General features: G+C 42.1%; 1 protein-coding gene across 1 annotated transcript in view; it reads left to right on the forward strand.

The window, feature by feature from the left end:
• LOC106572369 (metabotropic glutamate receptor 4) overlaps positions 1–22,141 on the forward strand; it is a 189,921-nt gene that overhangs the window by 104,183 nt on the left and 63,597 nt on the right. Inside the window, exons 5-7 of the mRNA XM_045696173.1 lie at positions 1,465–1,665; positions 13,317–13,453; positions 14,802–15,737. Coding sequence (XP_045552129.1) covers positions 1,465–1,665; positions 13,317–13,453; positions 14,802–15,737 — 1,274 coding nt within the window. The remainder of the gene's footprint in view (positions 1–1,464; positions 1,666–13,316; positions 13,454–14,801; positions 15,738–22,141) is intronic.

Below are 22,141 nucleotides of genomic sequence, written 5' to 3' on the forward strand. Positions count from 1 at the left end.
GAGAACTCTAATTTGAGTTGTAGGTCTATACCAGACATATTCCGAAGTGCAGTAAAATTTTGGAATGCAGTGATATGTGTTGAGATGTAAATGTATGCTAAGAGACTTTCCTCATCAATCAGAAATAACTGGACCATAATGCAATATATAAAAGCATTTTTTTTTTAATAATTTGCATTCGTAGAAAAGGGTTAGGCTAATTAATGTCTGGAACAAATAGCATGTAATTGGCAACTTTAATTTCTGCCAAGCTCCAAATAAATTAAGTATGGGTATGAAGGGTAGATTGACAACAAAGCAATCAGAACACTCTAAAAGGCTATCATTTGCTTGATTTCCCTTTTCTTGCAATCAGTGTTGTTCAGCCGTTTCGCTCTCTGAGGTTGGTTGGTTGTTCTGCTCTGCAGTACATAAAAAAACTGCAGTCTTATTGGGCATGCCATGTCAAATTCATTGAGTCAGAGTGTAGAGTCAAAGTTGAGAAGCTGTAAAAACAAAGGGCAACTAATAACAAAGCCAACAAAACTCAGCAAAAAAAGAAACGCCCCTTTTTCAGGACCCTGTCTTTCAAAGATAATTCGTAAAAATCCAAATAACTTCACAGATCTTCATTGTAAAGGGTTTAAACACTGTTTCCCGTGCTTGTTCAATGAACCATAAAAAATTAATGAACATGCACCTGTGGAACGGTCGTTAAGACACTAACAGCTTACAGACGGTAGGCAATTAAAAAAAAAAAAAAGAAAATGTAAAAAAAGGTCACAGTTATGAAAACTTAGGACACTAAAGAGGCCTTTCTACTGACTCTGAAAAACACCAAAAGAAAGATGCCCAGGGTCCCTGCTCATCTGTGTGAACGTGCCTGAGGCATGCTGGCCAGATGTGGGAACGCACAATCTCTCCATCAGTGCTCAGACTGTCCGCAATAGGCTGAGAGAGGCTGGACTGAGGGCTTGCAGGCCTGTTGTAAGGCAGGTCCTCACCAGACATCACCGGCAACAACGTCGCCTATGGGCACAAACCCACCGTCGGAAATGCACTGCAGTACTTAATGCAGCTGGTGGCCACACCAGATACTGACTGTTACTTTTAATTTTGACCCCCCTTTGTTCAGGGACACATTATTCAATTTCTGTTAGTCACATGTCTGTGGAACTTGTTCAGTTTATTTCTCAGTTGTTGAATCTTGTTATGTTCATACAAATATTTACACGTGTTAAGTTTGCTGAAAATAAACGCAGTTAACAGTGAGAGGACGTTTCTTTTTTTGCTGAGTTTATTTGCTGAATAGTAGGGTAGAGTTGGATTTACAATAATTTAATTGTTTACGAAAACTGTTAAGATCCACTGTAATACAGAAGTGCTTTTATTCTCTTTGGACTAAATGTTATTACAAGAGTGTTTGTGTTATGCTACGTATAATGACTGAATTGAACAGTAACTCCTATCTTTGTGTCCCTTTAGACCACGAGCGGATCGGGAAGGACTCGTCCTATGAGCAGGAGGGAAAGGTCCAGTTTGTGGTCGACGCAGTCTACGCCATGGCTCATGCCCTACACAACATGCACAAGGAGCTCTGTCCAGGAAAAGTGGGCCTCTGCTCCAAAATGGAAACCATCAATGGGACCATGTTGCTCAAGTTCATTCGCAAAGTCAACTTTACAGGTTTGTTTTTGTAATGCACAAACTACAAACACCTGTGAATATATGCAAGATAGCAGATACACACAAATAATTCACAAACACTATACAAATATACACATTGGCAAAGGCATCAGCATTTCCTTCAGTTTTTCTCTCTCTGTAAGAAAATGCCTTACCATTCATTTGTAAAGAGGTATATTAAACCCTTGCTTTGTTCCTTCCACCACATTTAGCTTGAATGATGTGTCTTACTATTGTAATTATTTTGAAAACAAACCGTGATACAAGAAACATTGTGTTTCTACAGCCAACTGAAAGATTCCAGAGTCTTCCAGAGAGCAGCATAAAAAATGCCTCTCCCAACAAATCCGTAAAGAGAACATGAAAGCAAAATCAAGCTGCTATTGCAGGGGAGCAAACCGATATTACTAGCTTACTGTTACTCAGTCCAGAGAAAGTAATCTGCATTTGTATGGAATCTCTTTTGCCAGAGAAGCATTTGAAGTGGTAGTAGTTCACTGCACTGTTGTACACTGCAGTCAAAAGAAGAGAAAAACCTTGTGTTGTTGTAATGGAACAAGCTTTAGGAAAAATACGCTAGTTGTGGTGAAATATCAAACAAGACAGTGGACATTTGATTCAAATCAGCTGGACTGTATAAAGCTTGGTTATTGATAGCTTGTAGATCGATTGAAGATCAACATAAAACAAAAGTTATAAGATAATTAACGCTTTATTCGTGGAACTCAATACTGTTTAGCTGACAGAAAAGTCACCCACACTGTCTTAGTCATTTTATAAACCTCAAAGTGACAACCTCATCTCCAGTCCACACAGGTGTTGAAATTTCAAGGAAAGACAAACTCAGATCGCCTAATAACCAATTGTGTGAGTGTGACTCATTGGCCTGCTAGGCTATTTTAGAGTACGGTCTCTGTCTGATGTCACTTTCATCTGTTCTAATAAAGTGCTGCTAATTATACATCAACTGAGCAGAAGGTCAGAGTGATGCAGAGTGGAGGCAATCAGACATAATGCAACATGTGCATCCTGACATCCATGGACTGCTCAGACCCTCCCTTAGAGCTAATTATATGGTAATAGGTGCCCTATTTGAATGGAGGTAGAGGAAGGCACAATCCAAATTGAGAATGGAAGGGAGAGCCGTAGGGTCAGAATAGAATAGAATAGCTGAACAGCAAAATGGAGAGCTGCCTTATCACAGGGCTCTTATTAACCTTCCATAGAGGTGTGCTGCTTCTTATGTTATGCACAAAAGGTGACTCTATCAGGCAGAGTGTATATTGAGTAGGCATACCAACCAATCACCACCTCCATTGAACAACGTCTACCTCTTCAGCTACCTGTTCAGCTTTGTAACTGAGATGATTACTTCACTTCCTGACCTAAATGGCTCATCACCAGGGATAGCCACACTGCACGTAGGCTGCTCTAGCAGCTCCTCACTCCTGTTCTGTGCTTCAGGGTTTCTCTCTGTTAAGCTCGACCCGAGAGCTGTTGCATTTTATTGCTCTGAATGTACACACATTTCCTGAATGCAACACCGCTCATTTGTCTCAATGTATCACGTTTCAGGTAAGACCCAGATGCAGACAACGTCGAAGTAACAACAGTTTATTAATCGAACAGGGGTAGGCAAAAGACAGGTCAAGGGCAGGCAGAGGTCAGTAATCCAGATAGGTGGGGCAAAGGTACAGGACGGCAGGCAGGCTCAGGGTCAGGGCAGGCTAAAGTCAGTAATCCAGAAAGGTGGGGCAAAGGTACAGGATGGCAGGCAGGCTCAAGGCAGGCAGAATGGTCAACACCGGGAAAACTAGGAAACAGGAACAATCAAGAGACAGGAGCAGAGGGGAAAAACGCTGGTAGGCATGACAAAACAAAACGCACTGGCAACAGACAAACAGAGAACACAGGTATAAATACACAGGGGATAATGGGGAAGATGGGCAACACCTGGAGGGAGGTGGAGACAATCACGAAGACAGGTGAAACAGATCAGGGTGTAACACAATGAATTAACTTTATTTACCTCAGTTCCCTTTACTTAAAGGGAATATTGTCTGTCTGCAAAATACAAGAAAAAGGGAAGCCTTCTCTTAAGGAATAAGCTTAGTTCTGTTACCATGTTTTCTCCTTTAGACAACCAACCACAAGTTCTTCCCAAAATGGAGACAACATACAAATTATAATTAGAACATTGTTTGCATATTTCTCAACTTGGTGATTATATGTATCCAGGTCACCCCTCATTTGGGTGTTTGTTCTAACACAATATGAAACAAATTGGCCCAATTTTCTAAACTCAGCAGAAGATGCACAAGTTCACAACCTGAACCAAAGTTCAGGCATTAAGCTATCTTTTGACATCTAGCCATCCCACTGCTCTCACCTTCATGTCCAGTTCACTCAGTCTCCAACCTAGCAGTAGCACTCCCCTATGGAAAAGGACTTAGAAAACCCTATACATGCATTACTGGAAGACTTCTCAGTAATAAAACTACAGGTATTGCATTTAAACCTAAGATGGCCTAAAAATCAATGCCAAAAACACATTACCGGTAGGATGTATTGCTGTGAAGTCTTACTGTACATTAGAAAGTAGAATTTAAAAGGTTTTAAGGAAGAGAACAGGAAATGTTGATATGATCCCAGTGTATTCTGGGAACTAGAAGCACCCATGCTGACTAGAGGAAAGGAGACACCTGGCCACTCCAGATATTGTTGACAAAGTTGATTCTTGTTGATGTTAGGCCTACCACCGTATTGTCTGTGTCGTTTCAGAAATGTTACTGCTGCGCTGGCTAAACTCTATCATATTTTTGTGATAGCATAACTTACATTGTGAAGTCCCTTGGTTCAAAGAAAACACGGTTAGAGATAAAAAGTTCTAAATACCCATATCCATTACACTAGAACCCATCGGCTTCGCGTTCATTAAAAGCATTGAACTGTTCGATTTTTGTGATTTTAGCATGGTTGAGATTGTTGCTGAGACTGTTGCTTTAGCTCACAAAATACAATATTGTTTGTCTACTTCTGAGTTCTTCAAACAATGGATACTTTTCCTCATTGAGCGGCCTTAAGCAAAGCCTAGCACATATAAACTTGCTGTTTTGTAAAGCCAGTTAATTGTTGCAACTGCCTGCGTATGAATGTTTAATTACAGAGTGGGGAAGCATAAACGGCAAATGCCATCCTCCCTGCCAGGCAACTAACAAATTACATGACACAACAAACAGCAAGGGGAGGGTAAAATACAGCATGGAACACAATGCATCACCCTTTTTGAGTTTTGTGTCACATAAAGATGACAGGGAGAGGCTGACAGGACAATCAGCCACAGCATTGGCCTTAGCTCTGCTCAATTGGATGACTAATAACTAGGAAAGGCTGGGCCTCCGTTTTGAGTGGTTGTAAATTATAGTGTGTCACCACTGAATCCCGGTGTTTTCAAAGCCTACTTTTGCATTTACAGCAAAATGTAGAAGATTGTGGTAATTGTTTATCTTTCACTGTTACCTTGGGTGCAGGATTCTGAAGCAGTAACAGTGGCATAGAGGAGATGATGTCTCGTAGAGATGTGCTACATATACTTTATCTAGTGATTTATTCCGTTTTTTCCTGATTGACCCCCAGATATGATAATGGATTTGTGGTTTGCATGCAGCTCACTTGAGACATTTAGGGTAAACCACTGTGCATACATTACAGACCTTACTTCAAGCATTGTCAACTGCTTTTCTGAAATTCCTTATTGAATGTTCAGACTCACGGAAGAATAACCCCTGGAAAAGCCTATATTTATATATTTATACCACATGCAGTTCCAATATGTAGAATATATGCCAAGATACAAAATCACCATCATGAAATGTATTTATGGATATTATTTTTACATCTAACCTTTACGATTTCAGTACAATGTATGCCATCTTTACATAATGTAAATAATTCAAGTGCTTAGAATAATATGTAGTACTTTTTATACTCCAAATACTGTAACTATCAATTAGTCAGTCAATAATTGGGTCAAGATCATTGGTTCTTGAGAATGTATTTCAGTTGACTGTGATTTTATACTGGACTATTTTAGCACTCTTCAGACCCTATAGACTATTGCTTCAGAATTTAACCATATGACGCCAGTTTTCTTTACACATTCGATAAGTGCAGGCTTTGACAGTGACAAAACTACAGCAGAGCAATAACCTCTGAGATAATGGAGATGGACTCTTCCTTCTTACAATAGCTGCAGGCAAGAAGCCCAGTCCACAGGCCTAGAATGCCACTAAATCTTTTCAAAATACAAAATGATATAGAGGGTTGACACCTTAAAATACTTTTTTGATTTATCAAATGCCCATGGGAGCCTCTTGAAGAAGTAAAGTGTGCTAATTCCAGTCTATTTTCTATCAGCTTCTTTAATGAATGACTTCTAAAGGTTACCATTTTTATCTGGCACTGGATAAACCTTTCTAATTCAAACTCATATCGTTTCAATTACTCACAGAGTATTTCATCAAAATGATTTGAAAAGTGACTCGTATATGAATACAATTGGAGTAGTTTTAGTGTCGTGAGAAATGTATACAGTGGAGGCTGCAAGGCATTCTCATGTCTCACCACAGACAACTTAAGTTTGCAAGCTGAGAATATTGGCTTTTGATCTGCTCTTCAGTGCTGACATCGTTTCACTTGTGGACATTGTCCCCTTGGAACAAATTCTCTTTAGATATAGACACAGTGACACCTTTACCGCATGAAATGCCTTGTAAACTCAGCAAAAAAAGAAACGTCCTCTCACTGTCAACTGCGTTTATTTTCAGCAAACTTAGCATGTGTAAATATTTGTATGAACATAACAAGATTCAGCAACTGAGACATAAACTGAACAAGTTCCACAGACGTGACTAACAGAAATTGAATAATGTGTCCCTGAACAAAGGTGGGGTCAAAATCAAAAGTAACAGTCAGTATCTGGTGTGGCCACCAGCTGCATTAAGTACTGCAGTGCATCTCCTCCTCGTGGACTGCACCAGATTTGACAGTTCTTGCAGTGAGATCTTACCCCGCTCTTCCACCAAGGCACTTGCAAGTTCCCTGATATTTCTGGGGGGAATGGCCCTAGCCCTAGCCCTCATCCTCCGATCCAACAGGTCCCAGACATGCTCAATGGGTTTGAGATCCGGGCTCTTCCCTGGCCATGACAGAACACTGACATTCCTGTCTTGCAAGAAATCACGCACAGAATGAGCAGTATGGCTGGTGGCATTGTCATTCTGGAGGGTCATGTCAGGATTAGCCTGCAGGAAGGGTACCACATGAGGGAGAAGGATGTCTTCCCTTGTAACGCACAGCGTTGAGATTGCCTGCAATGACAACAAGCTCAGTCTGATGATGCTGTGACACACCGCCCCAGACCATGACGCACCCTCCACCTCCAAGTCGATCCCGCTTCAGAGTACAGGCCTCGGTATAACGCTCATTCCTTCGACGATAAACGCGAATCCGACCATCACCCCTGGTGAGACAAAACCGGGACTTGGCAGTGAAGAGCACTTTTTGCCAGTCCTGTCTGGTCCAGCGACGGTGGGTTTGTGCCCATAGGCGATGTTGTTGCCGGTGATGTTCTGGTGAGGACCTGCCTTACAACAAGCCTACAAGCTCTCAGTCCAGCCTCTCTCAGCCTATTGCAGACAGTCTGAGCACTGTTGGAGGAATTTTGTGCTCCTGGTGTAACTCGGGCAGTTGTTGCTATCCTGTACCTGTCCCGCAGGTGTGATGTTCGGATGTAGCGATCCTGTGCAGGTGTCGTTACACGTGTTCTTTCACTGCGAGGATGATCAGCTGTCCATCCTGTCTCCCTGTAGCGCTGTCATAGGCGTCTCACAGTACGGACATTGCAATTTAGTGCCCTGGCCACATCTGCAGTCCTCATGCCTCCTTGCAGCATGACTCAGGCACGTTCACACAGATGAGCAGGGACACTGGGCATCTTTCTTTTGGTGTTTTTCAGAGTCAGTAGAAAGGCCTCTTTAGTGTCCTAAGTTTTCATAATTGTTACCTTAATTGCCTACCGTCTGTAAGCTTTTAATGTCTTAACGACCGTTCCACAGGTGCATGTTCATTAATTGTTTATGGTTCATTGAACAAGCACGGGAAACTGTGTTTAAACACTTTACAATGAAGATCTTTGAAGTTATTTGGATTTTTACGAATTATCTTTGAAAGACAGGGTCCTGAAAAAGGGACGTTTGTTTTTTTGCTGAGTTAATTTCGAATCTCCTTTCAATATCTTAGCTTTCTCACCCATTAACTTTCACAGCTGAGATCTGAGACCTGACTTGCAAGCACACCTATGTGTATTGTTTTGACGTCTTGGCATGTGTGATGTCAAGTGCCACCAAAATGAGCTACAACCATATTTCAAAGGGCTTGGGGTAATGTGCAATGGAGGGGAGGAGAGAGAGAGAAGGAAAGAGAGAGAGTTACTCTCCATGGCCTTCTCTATTTATCGACAGCCACACTAATATGGGGCAGCTGGCTGTGGTCTCTACTCTCGGCTCCCAACAGAAAATCACAGAATCCCCAGACCCATCATTTGACACAGTGATGAGTTTGTGGGATGGCTCAGGACCAAGCAGGCACAAACAGAGAGGGAGAGGCAGGGATAGGTAGGGAGAAGAACGGGGAGGGAGGGAGAGGGAGAGGCAGGACTAGGCAGGGACAGGCAGGGGAGGGAGGGAGAGGCAGGGGGAGGCAGGAAGAGGGAAGGAGTGGCAGGAAGAGGGAAGGAGTGTTGGGAAGAGGGAAGGAGTGTCGGGAAGAGGGAAGGAGTGGCAGGAAGAGGGAAGGAATGGCAGGAAGAGGGAAGGAATGGCAGGAAGAGGGAAGGAGTGTCAGGAAGAGGGAGGAGTGTCAGGAAGAGGGAAGGAGTGTCAGGAAGAGGGAAGGAGTGTCAGGAAGAGGGAAGGAGTGTCAGGAAGAAGGAAAGAGTGGCAGGAAGAGGGAAGGAGTAGCAGGAGAGGCATGGAGCGGCAGGGGATGGAGGCAGAGGCAGGGAGAGGCAGTGGGAGGCAGAGAGAGTGAGGGAGAGGCAAGGAGAGGCAGGGGAGGAAGTCAGAGGCAGGGAGAGGGAGGGAGAGGCAGGGGGAGGCAGATAGGCAAGGGGAGGGAGGGGGAGGGAGGGAGAGGCAGGGAGTGGGACCTTACTGTGGTAATCAGCCAGCGCTCAGAGAGGGGACTTTGAAGGCAACGTCTAACAGAGAAACAAGCAGAACAAAAGAGTGTGAAATTATATGCGAATGGCCACAGACATGGGAAGTCCCACATGGCTGTCAGCCTCCCTTTTACTCCACTCATTAATAACAGTATGGTAGAAGACTCATGCCCCAGCACCTAATACCACAGTAAGCCCTTTTATACAGTAATGTTGTTAATACACAGTATATGATGAAAACCACAAAATCTGATTTTCCAGCTACAGCTTTAATGAATAAACAGACTACTTTATTACACTGTCTCAGGTAATAAAAATAGTAATAAAAAGACCATTGAATTATTCAGCTGCACATGTGAATATGGAGCTAGAGTGCAGGTATAGCGCTCTCGAGTGGCGCAGGGGCTCCCGAGTGGCGCAGCGGTCTATGGCACTGATTCTGAGTGCTAGCGGCATCACTACAGACCCTGATTTGATTCCAGGCTGTATCACAACCAGCCATAGGGCGACGCACAATTGGCCCAGCATCGTCCGCGTTTGGGTTTGGCCGGGGTAGGCCGTCATTGCAAATAAGAATTTGTTCTTAACTGATTTGCCTAGTTAAATAAAGGTTAAATAAAAAAAATACTAATGAAATATACATCTAAGAGATCAGCTTCTAGTTTTGTGCCAACATCTATTAAACTGCTCAACTAATATTTATATTTGTAAATATGTCTATATACAGTGCATTCAGAAAGTTTTCAGACCCTTGACTTTTTACACATTTTGTTAAGTTACAGCCGTATTCTAAAATGCATTAAATACCCAATAATGCATGTCAATCAAATGAAATGTATTTGTCACATATGTTATGACTTTACTTTCATTATTCTGATGACTGTTATTTATAAAATCAACTAACTATGTTTAATTGTTACCTGATTAAATTAATTATGTAAAAATTAAGTCATTAGGAAATTGGGGCACCATGAGAGCGATTGTTTAAAGAGTTACCATCTCCCAAATTAAACTTTAAAAGTCTTTACCGATCACATCCATAAAACAATCAACGTATTAATCATAATCTCGTATCATATCCTCATTCTGAACAGTCATAACCTCCTGCATCTGCAAAACCCCAGCATTATAATTTATAACTTATAATTCAGTACTACACAAATTGGTTTAATTATTTATTTACTAACTCACTAAATAATAACACAGGATGAACATCCACACTTAATACATTAAGAAAAGGTCCCTAGCGGACTGACACAACATATGGTGACTTGTTACAAAGAAGATGAAAAGAGCGGGAGAGAGAGAAAGAGACACTTATCATTGATACATTTTAGGAACTACTCTCACAGTAATCATATACTTTGCACACAAACCACCGGCCATTTGAAGTAAGAAATCATGAATGTATTTATGTTTAAATGCCTTCGTTCGATGTGGATCTCTGTCGGAACCAGCTTTCTTAGGAAGGGTATTGGGCATTTTTGCGGCACGCTTGTAAGGCTCTGATTGTCCAAAAGGGGTAACCCACTCCGTCTTCTACTGTTGTTCACTCTGGAAGATGCTCCTTGGAAGATAGGCTAGCCAGCCGTGTCGACGGTTCCCATTGGTGATGAAAGTAGAAGAATACGGTGATTTGAGCAGAGTAGTAGAAATGCTTACTTTAGTGTAGACTTTAGTGCAGCCTTTGATATTATTTACCATAATCTGTTATTGGAAAAACATGTGTTATGGTTTTACATCCTCTACCATATCATGGGTTGAGAGCTATCTATCCAATAGTCATCATTGTAAATAAGAATTTGTTCTTAACTGACTTGCCTATTTAAATTAAGGTAAAAATTATAATTATAATTGAACACTGTCTGCGTGTCTGTGATAAACAAATGCCCTGCATTTTTAACACCACAATCAACCAAACAAGTACTGCAGGTTCTAGTTTTATCTAATCTTGACTTTTGCCCGGTGATATGGTCAAGCGCTGCAAAGAATGACCAAGAACAGAGGAACACGTCTTGCCCTTCAGTGTACACAGAGGGCTAATGTCAACAGTATGCATGTCGGTCTCTCTTTGCTCAAAGTAGAGGAGAGATTGACTGCATCAGTTCTTGTTTCTGTGAGAAATATTAATGTGTTGGAATTCAAAATTGTCTGTATAATCAACTTACTGTAGACTGAGTATACAAAGCGTTAAGAACACCTGCTCTTCCATGAGACTGACCAGGGGAATTCAGGTGAAGCTATGATCCCTTATTGATGTCACTTGTTAAACCAACTTCAGTCAGTGTAAATGAAGGGGAGGCGATAAGTTAAAGAAAGATTTTTAAGCCTTGAGACAATTGAGACATGGATTGTGCATGTGTGCCATTCAGAGGATGAATGGGCAAGACAAAAAATGTGCCTTTGAACGGGGTATTGTAGTAGGTGCTAGGTACACCGGTTTGTGTCAAGAACTGCAACGCAACTGTGTTTTTCACCTCAACAGTTTCCTGTGTATATCAAGAAGGGTGCACCACCCAAAGGAAATTCCACCAACTTGACACAACTGTGGGAAGCATTGGAGTTAACACGGGCCAGCATCCCTGTGGAACGCTTTCGAAACCTTGTAGAGTCCATGCCCAGAAGAATTGAGGCTGTTCTGAGGACAAAGAGAGTTCCTCTGTCCAGTGTCTGTGTTCTTTTGCCCATCTTAATCTTTTCTTTTTATTGGCCAGTCTGAGATATGTTTTTTTCTTTGCAACTCTGCCTAGAAGGCCAGCATCCTGGAGTTGCCTCTTCACTGTTGACGTTGAGACTGGTGTTTTGCGAGTACTATTTAATTAAGCTGCCAGTTGAGGACTTGAGAGGTGTCTGTTTCTCAAATTAGACACAAATGTACTTGTCTTCTTGCTCAGTTGTTCACTGGGGTCTCACACTCTTCTTTCTATTCTGGTTAGAGTCAGTTTGTGCTGTTCTGTTAAGGCAGTAGTACCCAGAGAGATCTTCAGTTTCTTGGCAATTTCTCGCATGGAATAGCCTTCATTTCTCAGAACAAGAACAGACTGATGAGTTTAAGAAGAAAGATCTTTGTTTCTGGCCATTTTGAGCCTGTAATCAAACCCACAAATGCTGATGCTCCAGATACTCAACTAGTCTAAAGAAGGCCAGTTGTATTGCTTCTTCAATCAGGACAACAGTTTTCAGCTGTGGTAACATAATTGCAAAAGGGTTTTCTAATGATCAATTAGCCTTTTAAAATGATAAACTTGGATTAGCTAATACAACGTGCCATTGCAACACAGGAGTGATGGTTGCTGATAATGGGCCTCTGTACGCGAATGTATATATTCAATTAAAACAAATCCGACGTTTCCAGCTACAATAGTCATTTACAACATGAACAATGTCTACACTGTATTTCTGATCAATTTGACGTTATTTTAATAGACAAAAAATTTGCTTTTCTTTCAAAAACAAGGAAACTTCTAAGTGACCCCAAACTTTTGAACGGTAGTGTATATATACATATTGTGCTGGGGACTCTAAAATGTGCAGTTGTCACACAACACAATGCCACAGATGTCTCAGGTTTTGAGGGAGCATGCAAGTTTTTACCACAGACCACGTGTAACCACGTCAGCCCAGTACCTCCACATCTGGCTACTTCACCTGCGGGATCGTCTGAGACTAGCCACCCGGACAAGTGATGAAACTGTCGGTTTGAACAACTGAATAATTTCTGCCCAAACTCAGAAACCGTGTCAGGGAAGCTCATCTGCGTGCTCGTAGTCCTTACCAGAGTCTTGACCTGACTGCAGTTCTGCATCGTAATCATCTTCAGTGGGTAAATGCTCACCTTCGATTCCCACTGACATGCTGGAGAAATTTGTTCTTCCTGGATGAATCCTGGTTTCAACTGTACTGGGCAGATGTCAGACAGCGTGTATGGCGTTGTGTGGGCGAGCGGGTTGCTGATGTCAACGTTGTGAACAGAGTGCCCCATGGTGGTATGGTTATGAAATGGGCAGGCATAAGCTATGGACAAAGAACACAATTTCATTTTATTGATGGCAATTTGAATGCTAAGAGATACCGTGACGATATCCTGAGGCCCATTGTCGTGCCATTCATCCGCAGCCATCACCTTATGTTTCAGCATGATAATGTACCTCCCCATGTCGCAAGGATTTCTGATCATGCCCGTACCTTCTTTTCAGGTATCTGTGACCAACAGATGCATATCTGTATTCCCAGTAATGTGAAATCCATAGATTACGGCATAATCAATGGATTTTCAATCCTTTATACTGTACTTTTTGTGTTCTATGTTGTTAAGTATCTTGTGTGTAACAATCCGTCACCACACATGAAGTTCCCTCTCAGGAAATAAATATTATTTGAATTGAATACATATGGTTTACTAACAAAAATGTCCCTCTTAATTATTCTGCAGGAATTGCTGGCACTCCAGTGATCTTCAATGTGAACGGAGATGCCCCTGGTCGCTATGAAATTTACCAGTACCAGATGAAACACAACACCACAGAGTATAAGATCATCGGCCACTGGGCAGACCAGCTTCATTTAGATGTATGGTTATTTATCTCTCTATGACTTCCACTTGTTTATTGCATGGCACCCATCAAGGTTTTCGGTAATGTGAATCTAAGTAAATACTGTGTACAGTTAGAAGTGTCTGTGAAGGTTAATACAGTACATCATATTTTTGGGTGAAAAAAAGATGCACTGACTAAAAACATGTCATATTAAACCATGATATGAATGTATTTGTCATTACTATATACATAGCCTCAGTCCTTGGACCAGCACCTTGCCTTGAGTTGGGTTGCTTTATCAACTAAGTTAAGTCATGCAGGACCTGAGACTTCTCTATATCACAAAAGGACAGTAGATATCAGGGGCCAGCTGTGCGGTTACTGTTGCACACCAAATCCATTTTTACAATTGTCATATATTCCCCCATAGCTGTTTTGGAATGCAGGCCCAGGAATAGCGGTAAAAGGAAGACATTTTCAGGAAACGTAAACAACCATGTTGTCATTCAGAGATTGTTTACTTTGCTGATTCTGATTCTACCACAGGCCATTTCAAGTAACCATCAGGCATCTGAAACGTATGGTAATAAACTAAGTAAGGGCAATAGGACAAGACAGCTATGTGGTATTACATTATGTCAGCATTACCATATTACTGCATTTGCTCGTTCTTAAGCAAGGCTTATGTGGCTGAGAAGGGGACACATATGTAGTTTCCTGCTGAGTTATAATTTACGAACAATGCTGTATTCCATGCTTTAAGATAAGAACATCTTTCAAAGTAATGACTTTGTGATTGAAAAATTGTATAGTCATCTTGTTAAATGGTGTTCACCATCCTTAAAACAGATGTCTTTCATCCCAACATCCTTGTATTTTGGGTTTTGAGAGTGTTTAGATTCATTCTAATCCACTAAATGGTAATTTAATTGGGGCGGCGGGTAGCCTAGTGGTTAGAGCGTCAGACTAGTAACTGAAAGGTTGCAAGATCGAATCCCCGAGCTGACAAGATAAAAATCTGTCGTTCTGCCCCTGAACAAGGCAGTTTAACCCACTGTTCCTAGGTCATCATTGAAAATAAGAATTTGTTCTTAACTGACTTGCCTAGTTAAATAAAGGTAAAAAATAACTTTAATTGTGCATATGTAATATTCCTTTTTAATATGCAACAATAAAAACAAGATAGTTGTGGCCACACAATCTGATCAGTGTTAATGCTTATATACTCTAAACTTTTTTCTGCAAATGTTACTCTAAGTTTATCCAAATTTCATCATGCCTATTCATGGAAAACATGCATTAATCAAGTACCCTTTTTATGACTGTTTAACAGTCACAGACAGATAGTTAACTCCTCCTGTCCTTCACCTTCTTTCCACCAGACTAAGGAGATGCGGTGGCCTGGTGGGACACTCCAGGTACCCCAGTCTATCTGCAGCCAGCCCTGTTGTCCTGGGGAGAGGAAGAAAACAGTCAAAGGTGTCCCCTGCTGTTGGCACTGTGAGCGCTGTGATGGCTACCAGTACCAGGCCGACACCTACAGCTGTAAGATGTGCCGCTTTGACCTGCGGCCCAATGAGAACCACACGGCCTGTGAAGCCATCCCCATCGTCAAGCTGGAGTGGAGTTCCCCCTGGGCTGTCATCCCTGTACTCATTGCTGTGCTGGGCATCATAGCCACCATGTTTGTGGTGGGCACCTTCATCCGCTACAACGACACGCCCATCGTGAAGGCGTCAGGGCGCGAACTCAGCTATGTACTACTGACGGGCATCTTCCTGTGCTACGCCACCACCTTCCTCATGATCGCTGCCCCTGACGTTGGCATCTGCTCCCTGCGACGGATCTTCCTGGGTCTGGGGATGAGTATTAGCTATGCAGCGCTGCTCACTAAGACCAACCGTATCTATCGAATCTTTGAGCAGGGGAAGATGTCAGTGAGCACCCCCAGGTTCATCTCCCCGGCCTCCCAGCTCGTCATCACCTTCAGTCTGATCTCAGTTCAGCTCCTGGGGGTGTGTATCTGGTTTGGTGTGGACCCGTCTCAGGCTGTCATCGACTATGAGGACCAGCGCACGTCCAACCCGGACATGGCTCGTGGCGTGCTCAAATGTGACATCTCAGACCTTTCTCTGATCTGCCTGCTTGGCTTCAGCATGCTGCTCATGGTCACCTGTACGGTGTATGCCATCAAGACCCGGGGGGTGCCAGAGACCTTCAACGAGGCCAAGCCCATCGGCTTCACCATGTACACCACCTGTATCGTGTGGCTAGCCTTCATACCCATCTTCTTTGGGACCTCGCAGTCAACAGAAAAGGTAAATGTTTACTTTGACAATTTAACTCTTTAAATCATGCTATAAATTCAATACTTATTCATTCAAAATAATGTAATTTTAAATATGTTTTACTGTTGAATTTTTTTAATGTTATGATAGGAACATTTCAATTGACATTTCAAAATGGTTTAAAACAATGATGTATGGAAGAATTTAGTCATCCTTGACAGGTATTACTTATGCTATTTCCTGTTTTCATGAATTTTCCAACGTTGTCTGATTGAACTCACAAAGATTCCTCAAAACTAGCGTGTAAGTAGTAAGCACCACGAGGACAAGACAATTAAATTCACTTGTGTGAGCCAAGGATTGTCTGACAGTTTTTCCATTTGGAATTACGCTTTGCTCCTGCAGTTTAATGTGAGAAAAATGGCTCACTCAAATTGCTCTTGTTGTATAACGTCAGTCTCTTATGTGCGTGGATGCCTCAGCTATTCATCATGTGATAAGATGTGCTGCTTTCTGTTCCACTCAGGGGATTATCGGGCATTGAGTGCTGACTTGTGCGGATAATTCATTTCACCCAAGTTTGTTTGGATTTGCTTTCTTTAATTGTGTTTCCTCGAATGTGTTTGATTTTGCTTCATACTTTAGTGATAGGGGAATGCCAAGTAGTCAGTCAATCAGTACACTCTGATGTGCAACGAAATAAATGAGAGATGCTCAGCACAACACATGCAATGAAAATCACAGCTTTTGATAACAAGTGCCTTATTGGGTAGAAATTCACTGTCTGTGGCATTGTCTTTCTACTGTAATCGTCGGACAGTGGCTTGTCATTTGACTTGGAACTTTGTATTTTCTGATGATGTGGATGGATCAGCCATCAAAAACAAGTTATCAGAAATACACCAGTTCCAACTCGCCCAACATGACTACAAATTATCTAATAAGTTACCTGTAAACTTGGTCCAAACATTTCAAACAACTTTCCTAATCCAACTTTAGCTATCCTAAAACGTAAATAATTGATATAATTTAAGATGGAATATACTGTGTTCAATAGCGGATAAAATCAACGTGGAGCGAGCTCCAGGTCACGCTCAACAAACAATAGAGTCCACTTGGCTTGAAACTCACAAAGAACAGCCGTACTTCTTCATTTCTCAAAAGAAAAACACAATTTCTAAAGACTGTTGACATCTAGTGGAAGCCATAGGAACTGCAACCAGGTGCCTCATAAATATAGTTTCCCATAGAAAACAAATTGAAAACACAGTAACCTCCTTTTTTTTTTTCCTGGATGGTTTGTCCTCGGGGTTTCGCCTGCCAAATAAGTTCTGTTATACTATCCAAATCTACCAATTATATGCATATCCTAGCTTCTGGGCCTGAGTAACAGGCAGTTTACTTTGATTATATGCAAATCCTAGCTTCTGGGCCTGAGTAACAGGCAGTTTACTTTGGGCATGCTTTTCATCCGGAAGTGAAAATAGTGCCCAATAGCCCGAAGAGGTTTTAAGTCGTTTTTTGGGGTATCTGTACTTTACTATACTATTTATATTTTTGACAACTTTACTTTCACTTCACTACATTCCTAAAGTAAATATTGTACTTTATACTCCATACATTTTCACTGACAATCCAAAGTACTCGTTACATTTTGAATGCTTAACAGAACAGCAAAATGGTGAAATTCACGCACTTATCAAGAGAACACATGGTCATCCCTACTGCCTATGTTCTGGCGGACTAACTAAACACAAATGCATCTTTTGTAAATAATGTCTGAGTGTTGGTGTGTGCCCCTGGCAATCCGTACATTTTAAAAACAAGAACATGGAACACTGAATATGTCCGTAAACACTCCAGCCAGCTGGTCTGCGCATGCTCTGAGGACGCCGCTAGGGATGTCGTCTGGGCCGGCAGCCTTGCAAGGGTTAACATGCTTAAAAGTCTTACTCACGTCGGCCACAGAGAATGAGAGCCTACAGTCCTTGGGAGTGGGCCGCATCGGTGGCACTGTGTTATCCTCAAAGCGGGCGAAGAAGGTGTTTAGCTTGTCCGGGAGCAAGACTTCGGTGGCTGGTTTTCCCTTTGTAACCCTGCCACATGTCTCGTGTCTGAGCCATTGAATTGCGACACCACTTTGTCACTGTTCTGACTTTTTGCCTGTTTATTTGCTTTACGGAGGGAATAACTACACTGTTTGTATTCTACCATATTCCCCGTCACCTTGCCGTGGTCAAAGGCGGTGGTTCGTGCTATCAATTTTGTGTGAATGCTGCCATCTATCCACAGGTTTTGGTTTGGGTAGGTTTGAATTGTCCCAGTGGGAACAACATCCCATACACTTCTTGATGAACTCAGTCACCCTGTCCGTGTATATGTCAGTGTTATTCTCAGAGGCACCTGGAACATTTCCCAGTCCGCATGATCAAAACAATCTTGTAGCATGGATTCCGATTGGTCAGACCAGCGTTGAATAGATCTTAGCATGGGTACTTTGAGTTTCTGCCTATAGGAAGGGAGGAACATAATGGAGTCGTGATCTGATTTGCCGAAGGGAGGGCGGGGGATGGCCTTGAAGCCAACAAGAGTAACAATGGTACAATGCTCGTACAACGCTGCGTACTACTCCCTTCACAGAACAGCACAAACTGGCTCTAACCAGAATAGAAAGAGGAGTGGGAGGCCCTGGTGAACAACTGAGCAAGAGGACATGTACATTGGAGTTTCTAGTTTGAGAAACAGACGACCTCACAAGTCCTCTACTGGCAGCTTCATTAAATAGTACCCGCAAAACACCAGTCTCAACATCAACAGTGAAGAGGCGACTTCGGGATGCTGGCCTTCTAGGCAGAGTTGCAAAGAAAAGCCATATCTCAGACTGGCCAATAAAAATAAAAGATTAAGATGGGCAAAAGAACACAGACACTGGACAGAGGAACTCTGCCTAGAAGGTCAGCGTCACGGAATCGCCTCTTCACTGTTGACGTTGAGACTGGTGTTTTTCGGGTACTATTTAATGAAGCTGCCAGTTGAGGACTTGTGAGGCATCTGTTTCTCAAACTAGACACTCTAATGTACTTGTCCTCTTGCTCAGTTGTGCACCGGGGCCTCACACTCCTCTTTCTATTCTAGTTAGAGCCAGTTTGCACTGTTCTGTGATGGGAGTAGTACACAGCGTTGTACGAGATCTTCAGTTTCCATTTTGAGCCTGTAATCGAACCCACAAATGCTGATGCTCCAGATACTCAACTAGTCTAAAGAATGCCAGTTTTGTTGCTTCTTTAAGTAGAACAACAGTTTTCAGCTCTGCTAACATAATTGCAAAAGGGTTTTCTAATGACCAATTAGCCTTTTAAAATTATAAACTTGGATTAGCTAACACAATGTGCCATTGGAACAGAGGAGTGATGGTTGCTGATAATGGGCCTCTGTACGCATATGTAGATATTCCATAAAATGTTTGCAATTTTCAGATACAATAGTCATTTACAACATAAACAATGTCTATGCTGTATTTATGATCAATTTAATGTTATTTTAATGGACAAAAAATGTGCTTTTCTTTCAAAAAGAAGGACATTTCTAATTGACCCCAAACTTTTGAACGGTAGTGTACAGTTGAAGTCGAACATTTTACAGTGGGGCAAAAAAGTATTTAGTCAGCCACCAATTGTGCAAGTTCTCCCACTTAAAAAGATGAGAGAGGCCTGTAATTTTCATCATAGGTACACGTCAACTATGACAGACAAAATTAGAAAAAAAATCCAGAAAATCACATTGTAGGATTTTTAATGAATTTATTTGCAAATTATGGTGGAAAATAAGTATTTGGTCACCTACAAACAAGCAAGATTTCTGGCTCTCACAGACCTGTAATTTCTTCTTTAAGAGGCTCCTCTGTCCTCCACTCATTACCTGTATTAATGGCACCTGTTTGAACTTGTTATCAGTATAAAAGACACCTGTCCACAACCTCAAACAGTCACACTCCAAACTTCACTATGGCCAAGACCAAAGAGCTGTCAAAGGACACCAGAAACAAAATTGTAGACCTGCACCAGGCTGGGAAGACTGAATCTGCAATAGGTAAGCAGCTTGGTTTGAAGAAATCAACTGTGGGAGCAATTATTAGGAAATGGAAGACATACAAGACCACTGATAATCTCCCTCGATCTGGGGCTCCACAAAAGATCTCACCCCGTGGGGTCAAAATGATCACAAGAACGGTGAGCAAAAATCCCAGAACCACACGGGGGGACCTAGTGAATGACCTGCAGAGACCTGGGACCAAAGTAACAAAGCCTACCATCAGTAACACACTACGCCGCCAGGGACTCTAATCCTGCAGTGCCAGACGTGTCCCCCTGCTTAAGCCAGTACATGTCCAGGCCTGTCTGAAGTTTGCTAGAGAGCATTTGGATGATCCAGAAGAGGATTGGGAGAATGTCATATGGTCAGATGAAACCAAAATATAACTTTTTGGTAAAAACTCAACTCGTCGTGTTTGGAGGACAAAGAATGCTGAGTTGCATCCAAAGAACACCATACCTACTGTGAAGCATGGGGGTGGAAACATCATTCTTTGGGGCTGTTTTTCTGCAAAGGGCCCAGGACGACTGATCCGTGTAAAGGAAAGAATGAATGGGGCCATGTATCGTGAGATTTTGAGTGAAAACCTCCTTCCAACAGCAAGGGCATTGAAGATGAAACATGGCTGGGTCTTTCAGCATGACAATGATCCCAAACACACCGCCCGGGCAACGAATGAGTGGCTTCGTAAGAAGCATTTCAAGGTCCTGGAGTGGCCTAGCCAGTCTCCAGATCTCAACCCCATAGAAAATCTTTGGAGGGAGTTGAAAGTCCGTGTTGCCCAGCGACAGCCCCAAAACATCACTGCTCTAGAGGAGATCTGCATGGAGGAATGGGCCAAAAAAACAGCAACAGTGTGTGAAACCCTTGTGAAGACTTACAGAAAACGTTTGACCTGTGTCATTGCCAACAAAGGGTATATAACAAAGTATTGTGATAAACTTTTGTTATTGACCAAATACTTATTTTCCACCATAATTTGCAAATAAATTCATAAAAAATCCTACAATGTGATTTTCTGGATTTTTTTTCTAATTTTGTCTCTCATAGTTGAAGTGTACCTATGATGAAAATTACAGGCCTCTCTCATCTTTTTAAGTGGGAGAACTTGCACAATTGGTGGCTGACTAAATACTTTTTTGCCCCACTGTACATGCACTTAGGTTGGAATCATTAAAACTCGTTTTTCAACCACTCCACAAATTTCTTGTTAACAAACTATAGTTTTGGCAAGTCGGTTAGGGCATCTACTTTGTGCATGACACAAGACATTTTTCCAACAATTGTTTACAGACAGATTATTTCACTTATAATTCACTGTATCACAATTCCAGTGGGTCAGAAGTTTATATACACTAAGTTGACTGTGCCTTTAAACAGCTTGGACAATTCCATAAAATGATGTCATGGCTTTAGAAGCTTCTGATAACCTAATTGACATCATCTGAGTCAATTGGAGGTGTACCTGTGGATGTATTTCAAGGCCTACCTTCAAACTCAGTGCCTCTTTGCTTGACATCATGGGAAAATCAAAATAAATCAGCCAAGACCTCAGAAAAAATTGTAGACCTCCACAAGTCTGGTTCATCTTTCGGAGCAATTTCCAAACACCTGAAGGTACCACGTTCATCTGTACAAACAATAGTACACAAGTATAAACACCATGGGACCACGCAGCCGTCACACCGCTCAAGAAGGAGACGCGTTCTGTCTCTTAGAGATGAACGTACTTTGGTGTGAAAAGTGCAAATGAATCCCAGAACAACAGCAAAGGACCTTGTGAAGATGCTGGAGGAAACGGGTACAAAATATCTACATCCACAGTAAAACAAGTCCTATATCGGCATAACCTGAAAGGCCGCTCAGCAAGGAAGCCACTGCTCCAAAAACGCCATAAAAAGCCAGACAACGGTTTGCAACTGCACATGGGGACAAAGATCATACTTTTTGGAGTAATGTCCTCTGGTCTGATGAAACAAAAATAGAACTGTTTGGCCATAATGACCATCGTTATGTTTGGAGGAAAAATGGGGATGCTTGCAAACCGATGAACACCATCCCAACCGTGAAGCACGGGGGTGGCAGCATCATGTTATGGCGGTGCTTTGCTGCAGGAGGGACTGGTGCACTTCAGAAAATAAATGGCATCAGGAGGTAGGACAATTATGTGGATATATTGAAGCAACGTCTCAAGACATCAGTCAGGAAGTTAAAGCTTGGTCGCAAATGGGTCTTCCAAATGAACAATGACCCCAAGCATACTTCCAAAGTTGTGGCAAAATGGCTTAAGGACAACAAAGTCAAGGTATTGGAGTGGCCATCACAAAGCCCTGACCTCAATC

Source organism: Salmo salar, chromosome ssa15 (genome assembly GCF_905237065.1).
Source record: "Salmo salar chromosome ssa15, Ssal_v3.1, whole genome shotgun sequence".
NCBI lineage: Eukaryota > Metazoa > Chordata > Actinopteri > Salmoniformes > Salmonidae > Salmo > Salmo salar.